This window comes from Leucoraja erinacea, chromosome 35, assembly GCF_028641065.1.
Source record: "Leucoraja erinacea ecotype New England chromosome 35, Leri_hhj_1, whole genome shotgun sequence".
NCBI lineage: Eukaryota > Metazoa > Chordata > Chondrichthyes > Rajiformes > Rajidae > Leucoraja > Leucoraja erinaceus.
This window is the reverse complement of record NC_073411.1, coordinates 3,804,202-3,815,662: the sequence shown is the minus strand read 5'-3', so window position 1 is coordinate 3,815,662 and position 11,461 is coordinate 3,804,202. Positions and strand designations below refer to the sequence as shown.

General features: G+C 47.0%; 1 protein-coding gene across 1 annotated transcript; it reads right to left on the bottom strand.

The window, feature by feature from the left end:
- Positions 1–4,554: 4,554 nt before the first annotated feature.
- On the bottom strand, positions 4,555–11,073 carry mrps24 (mitochondrial ribosomal protein S24). The gene is made up of 4 exons (XM_055662115.1): positions 10,981–11,073; positions 7,940–8,002; positions 5,930–6,041; positions 4,555–5,236 (listed from the first exon to the last, which is right to left on the bottom strand). The coding sequence occupies exons 1-4, from the start codon at positions 11,071–11,073 to the stop codon at positions 4,953–4,955; spliced, it is 552 nt and encodes a 183-aa protein (XP_055518090.1). The 3' UTR covers positions 4,555–4,952.
- Between the last annotated feature and the right edge of the window lie 388 nt (positions 11,074–11,461).

Here is an 11,461-nt window from a genome sequence, read left to right as displayed (position 1 = left end):
TTAGAGCTACAGCGCGGAAACAGACCCTTTGGCCCACCGAGTCCACACCGACCAGCGATCACCCGTCTACACTAGGTCGATGCTACACATTAGGGCCAATTAACCTACAAACCTACATGGTTTTGGGAGGAAACCTGAGCACCCAGATAAAACCCACATGGTCACAGGGAGAAAGTACAAACTGTATACAGCCGCCACCCATAGTCAGGATTGAAGCGGGTCCCTGACGCTGTGAGGCAGTAGCTCTACCGCTGTGCCACCCTGCCACCCTTCATTTTGATTACCAGCTGTACCCAAATAATTTATTTCCTCACAGATCACGGGCATTGTTGCCCTTAATTTTCGCTAAACCTGTAAGACAGTTAAAACTTAATCTCATGAATGAATACAAGTCGCATCTGAGCCAGACTGGGCGAGGATGGCAGATATTTAATTCCAAATTGATTGATTTACCTGGTCATAATTTGGTCACATTTATACTCCCCAGCAGCCAAAGCCAAACAAAGTCTTCTAGTTGGATCTGTTTTAATTTTTAGCACCATGGTTGGATGTATACACTCAATGAATATAGAATGATTTTAACTTTATCTTCCACAGTTTGGTGTCATGAAGTAATGGAAAGCAGTTATGTTGTGATTCTGGTTCATCGTCTTTGATTAAACGGAACGCTATTTTGCTTTATAATACCACATGTGTTTACATGGACAAACTATAAGGTGCTCCATTCCATTCTATGCTGAGTAATGGACCTTGCAATTTGTTCATTTATTGAGCCCATTCACCCCCTTGCCTCCTGTGTGGCCACTTTCAGTGAACTTTGCACTTGTACTTTGTAGGAAGGAACTGCAGATGCTGGCTTACACCGAAGATAGATACAAAATGCTGGAGTAACTCAGCGGGACGGGCAGCATCTCTGGATAGAAGGAATAGGTGCCGTTTCGGGTCAAGACCCTTCAGTCTATGTACTTGTACTCCTAGGTCCCTCTGTTCTGCAATACTCTCCAGGGCCTTGCCATTTACACTACCTGTATAAATCTTGCTCTGGTTTAACTTACCAAAATGCAATACCTCACACTTGTCTGAGTTAAATTCCATCTGTGACGCCATGGACCACTTCCCCTGTTCGTCTGGATCCTGTTGTTTAGAGAATCTTCTTCACTGAATAAAATACCTTTTCCATGTATCGGATCAGTTGGATCTACAAGTGAACCAAAGCGTTTCACTGTTCCTCAGTGCATGTGACAATAAACTAAACTCTCGCTACACCACTGATGTTGTCATCTGAAAGCTTCCCAACCCTGCCACGTGCTTTGTCATCTCATTCATTACTATAGATGACAACAGTGGGCCTAGCAGCCCTCTCTGTGGCACCTCACTGGTCCCTGGCCCCCCGATCTGAATAACAACCTCTGACTCTCACCACAAAGCCAATTTTGTATCTGGCCCTGTATTCCAATGATCTAAACTTCTGGATCAGACTACCACACAGGACCTTGTCAAAGGCCTTGCTAAAGTCCACGGACACAGTGTCTACTGTCTGGCCCTTATTTAACATCTCTTCAAAAAAGAAAATCTGATGTGAAACATGACTTCCCATGGTCAAGGCCATGCTGCCTATCCCTCATCCCTATTCTCATTCCTTACCTTTCCAAATGCTGGTAGATACCTTGGCAGCCCCTCCAATAACTTTCCCACTCATCTTTCTCTCACTAGACTGTAGTTTCCTGCCATGAAGATCCCAGAGTGCTGTAGGGGGTAACGGCCGGGACAGACCCCCACGGCCGAATGCAAGAGGCGGTGGACCGCGGCCTGCAGGGGTAAACTGCCGAGCTAACCCGAATACTGCTCGGAGAACCCAGCGAACCATGGCCTGGAAGGATGAGCCCACCGAGCTTACCCGAGTTCATCACCCAGAGACCAGGAAGATGGAGTCGGCGAGGAGCAAGGCCGGTAGGAGAGGGAACTGGGGTCAGGCCTACCTCGCCCTTGTGGGCGGCTGCAGGAGGTTCCTACCCTCCTGGGGAACACAGGTGGCCGGGCGAGGAGAGGGGACGTCGGTTCGCTGGTTGACCCACACGTTCCAAGGGTAGAAAACGGCTGGAGGCCCCGCAGCAGCCTGGGGGCTCGCCTGGAACGGGCACTGCTCATAATACCTAGAGCATGGACTGGACACTGAAAATGGTGCCCCTTGCACGCGGGATCAGTGGACTATTGCTGTGTAATTTGTTGATCGGGGACGCACGTGTGGATGGCAATACTTCTGGACTAACTTATTAGTGCGTTTGCACTTTGCATGGGTGACAATAAAGGCACCATTGTTTTTGCAGCCCATCTTAAATAAAGACTGCACATTACCTCCCATCTAGTCTTTTCATATCTCATCCAAGGCAAAAGATGCAGTCATATCCGCCAGGGCCTGTGAAATCTTTTCCCGAGCTTTCCATTATGCCCTAGCATAGAATCCCTGGTGGTTTTAGCTTAGTTACCCGGCGGGACAGGCAGCATCTCTGGAGAGAAGGGATGGTTGAAAATTTGGGTCGAGACCCTTCTTGGTAAGATTCAATGAGGTCCCCCCTTCCCCTCATCCTTCTAAATTGCAGCCAGTACTGGCCCAGTGCTGTCATACACTCATCATGTTAGCCCACTCATTCCTGGGATCATCCTCGTGAACCACCAACTGCAATGCCAGCAATTCCTTCCTCAGATATGGGGCCCATCGCAGCTCACAATACTTCAAATGTGGTCTGATCAGTACATTAAAGCCACAGCATTACATCCCTGTTTCTATATTCTAGTCCTCTCAAAATAAATGCCAATATTGCATGTGCCTTTCTTACTACCAATTCAAATTGCAAATTTGCCCTTTGGGAATTTGCACTGGCACTCCCAAGTCCCTTTGCTTTTTGAATCCTCTCCCCATTTAGAAAATAGTGTTGATTTCTTGGGGCTTGTGGTTCAATGTTCGTACCCTGGCTAGATTACCTTTTGTCAGGATCTTTTCCCTGTCTCGAGGGAGGCAAGTTTGGAAAATTTAGAATTATTTAAGTAGCTGTATTTAAAATTCCTCTGCCACCATGGAAAGATTTAAAGTCAAGTTGCTAGATCAATAGTGTGTACAGGAAGGAACTGCAGATGCTGGTTTACACCATAGACACAAAGTGCTGGAGTAACTCAGTGGGTCAGATAGCATCTCTGGCGAAAAGGAAAAGGTTTCCGGTCGAGACCTTCAGGAATGACTGAGTTAACAAATGAGCGTTTGGAGGCACTGGGTCTCTGTTCACTGGAGGTTAGAAGGATGAGGATGGACCTCATTGAAACTTACCAAATAGTAAAAAGCCTGGATAGAGTGGATGGGGAGAGGATATTTCCATTAGTGGGAGTCTAGGTCATAGCCTCAGAATAGCACATTGGCACAACACTAGAGTTGCTGCCTTCAACGGTCGGAGACTCTGGTTCGATCCCGGCTGCGGGTGCTGTCTGTATCGAGTTTGTGCATTGTCCCCGTGGGTTTTCTCCGATATCTTCGGTTTCCTCCCACGTACAGGTATGTAGGTTAATTGGATTGTAATATTTGTAAATTGTTCCCAGTGTGTGTAGGATAGTGTTAATGTGCGGGGATCGCTGGTCGGCGCGGACTCGGTGGGCCGAAGGGCCTGTTTCCGCACTGTATCTCTGAACTAAACTAAATAAAAGGCTGGTCCTTCAGTAAGGAGGAAGAATTTCAATAGTCAGAGGGTGGTGAATCTGTGGAATTCACTGCCACAGATAGCTATGGAAATCAAGTCAATGGATATTTTTAAGGCAGAGATAGATTCTTGATCAGTACGGGTGTCAGGGGCTATGGGGAGAAGGCAGGAGAATGGGGTTAAGAGGGAGAGATAGATCAGCCATGACTGAATTGTGAAGTAGACTTGATGGGCTGACAGGCCTAATTCTGCTATCACATGACCTTATATAGAGGCAGGGTAGGGGGCACTGGCGATGGGTTTCTGGAGCCAATAGGGCAGGGGGCTAACAGAGTTGGGGAACCACTGATCTAGACTATCATCATCTCCCAGCTACCATGAACCCACTTCATGGTGGGAAGTGGGACATTGGTTGTGCAAACTCCTACTTTTCCCCTCAGGGTGCAGTCCTCAGTAAGAGATAATTGGATCGTTTGGTCATCAACTGCCTTTGTGTTTGTGGCTCAATGTGTAGGAAGGAACTGCAGATGCTGGTTTCTTAGATAGACCGAAGATAGACACAAAATGCTGGAGTAACTCAGTGGGACAGGCAACATCTCTGGAGAGAAGGAATGGGTGAGGGTCCTGACTCGCAACGTCACCCATTCCTTCCATCCAGAGATGCTGCCTGTCGCGGTGAGTTACTCCAGTATTTGGTGTCTATCGTCATGTCTTAATGCTCCACCGTGGATTGTAATGTAAGCTGACGATGTGTATGTGACTACATTGGCAATCGCATGCCCTATGATGATGTTTGTAGTGGAGTGGCTTCAACAAGGCAACTAAAAGGCCATAAATCAGAGAAGGTACAAAATAAAACTTGAAAGTATTTCAACACAGCCTGTTCAGGATTCAAGCTGTCAAGTAGGGCAGATGTTTATTAAAAAAAAACAAATCTAGCAATACCACGCATTCAATATTTCATCAAGAATTGTTCAGTCCAGTTTATCGTGGAAACAGACCCTTCGGCCCCTCGAATCCACACTGACCAGCGATCCCTGCACACTAACACTATCCTACACACACTGGGGATTATTTCCATTTACACCTGCAAACCTGTATGTCTTTGGAGTGTTGGAGGAAACCGGAGCAAACGAGAGAAACCCCACGCAGAGAACATGCAAACTCCGTACAGACAGCACCCGCAGTCGGGATCGAACCCGGGTCTCTGGTGCTGCAGGGCAGCAACTCTACTGCTGCGCCACCGTGCCACCTCTGTGCATTGTGTCAGATATACTTGTACACAACCTTCTTCTCCACTGTCTGCACTTCCATCTTGACGGGGCATTTGTACAGGTGGGACAGCAGACTCTCTGTGTAGCCGATTAGGAAATAGAACTTCTGTGGTGGAAGCTTCTGAATAAAGATGGCACAGATGATGATAGTGTTCGCTCTTCTCTTCAGCACCACCTCATTGGCCAGACACCCGTGGAAAGTCCCGTAAATAAACTTGCGGATGAAGACATCTTCAATGGTGCGCTCTGCGGCCCCACCTTCACCATCCAGGTTGCCTGAGGATGCCAAAGATGCATTTAACATGCGGCGCAAATATGGCTCACACCTCAACAGCACCACCCACAGGTAGACAGACATATTGCCGTCTCTCCTGGCAGCTATTGGGTCCATGCAGCATTAAGTGTAACGCCTTCTAAAATATTTTAAAGCAGGACAATTAAACAGCACTGAATAATAACTCTCTCAATCTTGTGCTGCTGTGCAATAACAATCTTGCAGTGGGAAGGTGGATCACCGGGCAGATATTTAAGGAGAAATATCATTAATCTTGGCAAAGGTATGTTCTGAAGAGCAAGGGATCTGAAGGGAGGATGCACCATCTGTGGCTGACTAGAAACATAGAAAATAGGTGCAGGAGGAGGCCATTCGGCCGAGCCAGCACCACCATTCATTGTGATCATCCACAATCAGTAACCCGTGCCCGCCTTCTCCCCATACCCCTTGATTCCGGTAGCCCCAAAGAGCTCTATCTAACTCTCTTTTAGATTCACTCAGTGAATCGGCCTCCACTGCCTTCTGTGGCAGAGAATTCCACAGATTCATAACTCTCCGGGTGGAAAAGTTTTTTCTCATCTCGGTTTTAAAGGACCCGAGATGTCGCCTATTCCTTTTCTCCAGAGATGCTGCCCGACTCGCTGAGTTACTCCAGCTTTTTGTGTCTATCTTCAAAAGAAAACGATGTCACTTACTGGTGTGCTGGGACAGCCATCCTTTCCTGTGGGCGATGTGGTGAGGCGGATGTGCCTGCTCGTACGTGACTGGCTTGTCACCTTTGGCCACGCGGACTCTGGCTGCTCGGTTCTGGAAACAAGATGGCCGCGATTTAGTGCCTGTGCCTTGTTACACTGAGGCAGCGGAGTCACTTTACAGCCTCCACTCAAAACGTGGTAATACAGCAGGATATTATTCCCAAGATAGACACAAAAAGCTGGAGAAACTCAGCATCTCTGGTGAGAAGGAATGGGTGACGTTTGGGGTCGAAACCCTTCTTCGTCTGTAGAAGGGTCTCGACCCAAAACGTCACCCATTCCTTCTCTCCAGAGATGCTGCCGGTCCCGCTGAATTACTCCAGTTTTTTGTGTCAGTGTTCGGTTTAAACCAGCATCTGCAGTTCCTTCTTACACAAGATATTATTCATTCCCTGCTTAAACCAAATCACCCCAGAGCTCTACCATCCGCAATAACTCAAATGTTACGAGGTGAGGAGCAACAACCCTCACGTTTAGTTTATTGTCACGTGTACTGAGGTACAGTGAAAAGCTTTTTGTTGCATGCTAACCTGTCAGAGGAAAGACCATACATGATTACAATCGTAGCAGTATGAAATAAATAACATTTAGTGCAAAATAAAGTGCAGTAAAGTCCAATTAAACATAGTCCGAGGATCTCCAATTAGGTCGATAGTATCTCAGGTCTGCTATTGTTGGTGAGAGGACGGTTCAGTTGCCTGATAACAGCTGGGAAGAAACTGTCCCTGAATCTGGAGGTGTGCGTTTTCATACTTCTATACCTTTTGCCCAGAGGGAGAGGGGAGAAGAGGGAGTGGCCGGGGTGCGACTCGTCCTTGATGATGCTGCTGGCCTTGCCGAGGCAGCGTGAGGTGTAGATGGAGTCAATGAATGGGAGATTGGTTTGGGTGACAGTCTGGGCTACGTATACAATTTTCTGCAATTTCTTGTGGTCTTGGATGGTGCTGTTCCCAAACCAAGCTGTGGTGAATCCCGATAAAATATACCAGAAAATATATGTATACCAGATGACTGACTTTAAACACAAGATTTATGCAGGGTTTGGCTAATTGTGCCAATTATAATTTCTTGGATGCAAATGGACAATTAATTCCATCAGAATTCATTATTTGGAATTAGAATCATGGAATCTTACCTCAAGAGGCCATTCAGCCTACAATACCCATACTAGCTCTTTTAAATGGTCAAATGGTTTAGTTAGCTGCAGACTTTCACTTGAAGTGAGTTAGCTTGTGGGGTTATCTGACATTATGTTTGCAGAAAGGCATCATGGAATCTGAGCTCGTATTGTTATTGTTAAATGTCCCACGTTTTAATGACTGTCAAAAAAATGTTTGATCAACTTACCGAAATTCTGCTGATTACTTTTGAAAATATAACTTTGGTTAACTATCCCAGACTGAGCTATAGGGAGAGATCGGGCAGGCTTGGACTTTATCCCTTGGAGCGCAGGAGGATGACTGATGATCTTATACAGATCATGAGGGGGATAGATAGAGTAAATGCACAGAGTCTTTTACCCAGAGTAGGGGAATTAAGAGGCAGAAGTCATAGGTGAGAGGGAAAGATTTGATAGGAATCTGAGGGGCAACCTTTTCCAGACGGTAATGTGTCTATGGAACGACTGCCAGAGGAGGTAGGTGAGCCCGTTTCTATAAGAGCATATTTGGACAGGTACATGGATAGGAAAGGTTTAGAGGGATATGGGCCAATTGCAGTCAGGTCATCTTGGTCAGCGTGGGCAAGATGGGCCGAAGGGCCTGCTATCAATCACACTGTATGATTCTATGATGACATTTTTATTTATGCCACCCCAGCCTTCCCAAATGGCAAATGTTCCCCCAACTGGTTAAAATTCCATCTGTTGTTTTGGATCAGTGAGTTAATTCAGGTCAATCTCTAACCAGATTAGAGGATTGGTCATAACACTTGATAATACTTGTCCTCTACCTTCAGACACGGTGCTGTTGTCTGCATATTTCTCCTCCACGCACATTGCCAAAGTGATACAACCTGTAATGCAAGGGTTCAGTGTGAGCAACTTCAGTCGGCATAGTTTTGAATCAAATGCTTTGTACATGCTTAAATTACACCATTAACTTGCTTATTATTCTCAGTAACGCACTCTGAACTGTAAATTACTATTAAAATACAAAGTACAAGCTGTAAATAGGCGCTCAACTAAGAAACCCAAGCCCAAAGCAAAGTACTATCTAAACTGAATATACTACACTTATGCTCAGGACAATAACCTGCTCCATATGCAATAAACAGCTACAAGCACATTTAAATAAACTATATCATTGGGTTATCAAGTGCTCACTTGATAATTGTAAACTGATTATTTAAACACCTTCCCATCCATGCACACTGCCCAGCTCACGTTATTAACATGCAAGAGCAACGGGCAGGAGAAGAGAGGAGCACCTGATAGGACCTTAGACTGATCTGTACAGGAGGCAGCCCACCCTGCTAGTGGTGGCTCTTTGACAGAGCTATCTGATAAGCATCTCCCTGCACTTTCCCCTCAGTACTGTAAAACCTTTGTCCTCAAGAATGTGTCCAATTTCCTTTCCATCTGCCAGGAAGTGTATTCCAGGCCACAACAACTCACTACATGCATGGGAAATTGTCTCAGGGATTGGATTGAATTTATGTTGCAAATCACCTTCTCCCCTCATCTGTATCTACCATCTATTTATTTGCCAGACTTTTTCCCAACCCCCCCCCCCCCCCCATCTCTCTTCCAGCTTTCTCCCCCCCCCCCCCCACCCCTTACTACAACCAGCTTGAAGAAGGGTCCCGACCCGAAATGTCACCTGTCCATGATCTCCAATGATCGTGCCCACCCTGCTGAGTTACTGCAGCACTTTGTGACTTTTCTTTGCAGCTTAGATGGACGTCTTGGTCGGCCTATGCCCTATAAAGATCGCTAATGAAAGACAACTCTCTTCAGCTACTCCAGCCTGTCTACCTCTGGAAGCAGTCTGCTCTTCCATTAAAACCATTTCATGACATTTAAACATCGTTCTTCTTAACCATTTTTGTCCATAGGAGAACAAATTTCTCGTTAATAGAAAATCCCAATGTCCTCCAGTGTAACTCTGTGACTTTCTTTCTCGTTATCATAGTACCATCTCTATAAAGGTGGCAACACAAGAGACAGCAAATGCTGCAATCTGCAGCAAAATAAAACGCAGCGCTGGGTCTCAACCACTCCATTGCCATCACAGATGCCAGCCATCATAGATCTACTGTCATCTATGTCCCCACTTAAACACATTGGACACAGTTTTTTATAAAAACCTGTTAACTTTATCTATACAGAGCTAAAGTTTCAGAAGAGTCCTGACCCAAAAGGTCACCTATCAATGCTCCCCAGAGATGCTGCCTGACCGGCTGAGTTACTCCAACACTTTGTGAGCTAAGATTTATCTACTTTCGTGCTCACTTCCAATTTTAACTAGTTTGTGTTCTAAAGACAACCAATGCAAAGGGAAGGGGAGGGGGGGATGCGATGGGAAAGGGGGAAGAGAGGGAGTAAAAAAATAGTGACATGGCCAATGAAGGAACATGAAATTTTAGACAGGATAAAGATAGCAAGACTATCTTTAGTGTAGCACTTTTGAAGGAGGATGAATTGCCAAGCCTCCGAAATACACCCCTGTTTGCACAGAGGCACAAAAGATGTTGGAATCTTGAGGAAAAGGCAAACTCTGTTTTGCATCACAGACGCTGCCTGACCCGCCGAGTTCCTCCAGCAGTAGAAAGGAGACACAAGGAACTGCAGATGCTGGAGGAACTCAGTGAGTGTGACAGCATCTGTAGAGGGTAGGCAAAATTGCTGGAGAAACTCAGCAGGTGCAGCAGCATTTACGGAGCGAAGGAAATAGGCAACGTTTCGGCCTGAAACGTTGCCTATTTCCTTTGCTCCATAGATGCTGCTGCACCCGCTGAGTTTCCCCAGCACTTTTATCTACCTTTGATTTTCCAGCATCTACAGTTCCTTCTTAAACAGCATCTGCAGAGGGAATGGATAGGCAGCGTTTCGGGTCAGGACCCTTGTACAGATTTATGTTAACCATGAAGGGATACAATACTCTCTGCCTTCATTTTAATAAGATGGAGGTGTGAGTGTTTCAGCAAAAAAATTTTGAAATCTTGGTAGTACGTGGTCGAGAGTTGGAGGAACTCAGTGGGTCAGGCAGCATCAGTGTGAAGAAACGGACAGGCGACGTCTCGGGTCGAGACCCTCCTTCAGACTGCAGACTTGTTCCAGCATCCTCGGCTTTATCTTCATGAACATAGAAACATAGAAAATAGGTGCAGGAGTAGGCCATTCGGCCCTTCGAGCCTGCACCGCCATTCGATATGCTCATGGCTGATCATCCAACTCAGTATCCTGTACCCGCCTTCTCTCCATACCCCCTGATCCCTTTAGCCACAAGGGCCACATCTAACTCCCTCTTAAATATAGCCAATGAACTGTGGCCTCAATTACCTTCTGTGGCAGGGAATTCCAGAGATTCACCACTCTCTGTGTGAAAAATGTTTTCCTCATCTCGGCCCTTATCCTTAAACTGTGACCCCTTGTTCTGGACTCCCCCAACATCGGGAACAATCTTCCTGCATCTAGCCTTAAGAATGTTGTAAGTAACAAACATCCCCGACCATTGCAGAATGAAGAAAGGTTGCGACCCGAGACACCGCCTGCTCAGTTCCTCCAGCACTCTGTGTGTTTTACTCCAGATCCCAGCCCCACAGCTGCTGGTGCGGTCGACACTGACTCCTGCACACATTCTCTCTGTCTGTATGTTAGTGGCAGCGGCGGCGCCTTCAGCGGCCTCTGTATCCGTGGGAGGCCGAGGCCCCGAGAACCCGCCCAGGATTAGACACTTCCCACCGATGTCCAAAGCCCAGGGTGAGAAGTGGAAGTGGATGTGGATGTAGATGTGGATGTAGACGGGGACGGGGACAGAATCCGCGCTTACCCGCCGCCGGCAGCCGCTGCTCGTCACCATGGGCGCCGCCATGTTGGAACCGCGCGGGGTTGTGGGAAGGGGGCGGGCGCTCCGAGCTGACATGACGTCACTCCGCACGACGTCACTGCGTTGATCGACAGCCGGCCCATTGTTGCAAGCCCCGCCCACTGTCCAGGGACCTCATCAGGGCCACGTGCTTGTCTGCAGCTTTGTAGCACCAACACATTCCAACCTGGTCCTCATTCATGTAGAACAAGATCATGTGATAGGAGCAGAATTAGGCCATTCGGCCCATCATGTCCACTGCTGCATTCAATCATGGCTGACCTATCTCTCCCTCCTAACCCCATTTTCCTGCCTTCTCCCCATAACAATAGGTGCAGGAGTAGGCCATTCGGCCCTTCGAGCCAGCACCGCCATTCACTGATTAAGGTTGATCATCTACAATCAATACCCCATATCCCCTGACTCCGCTATTTTTAAGAGTTCT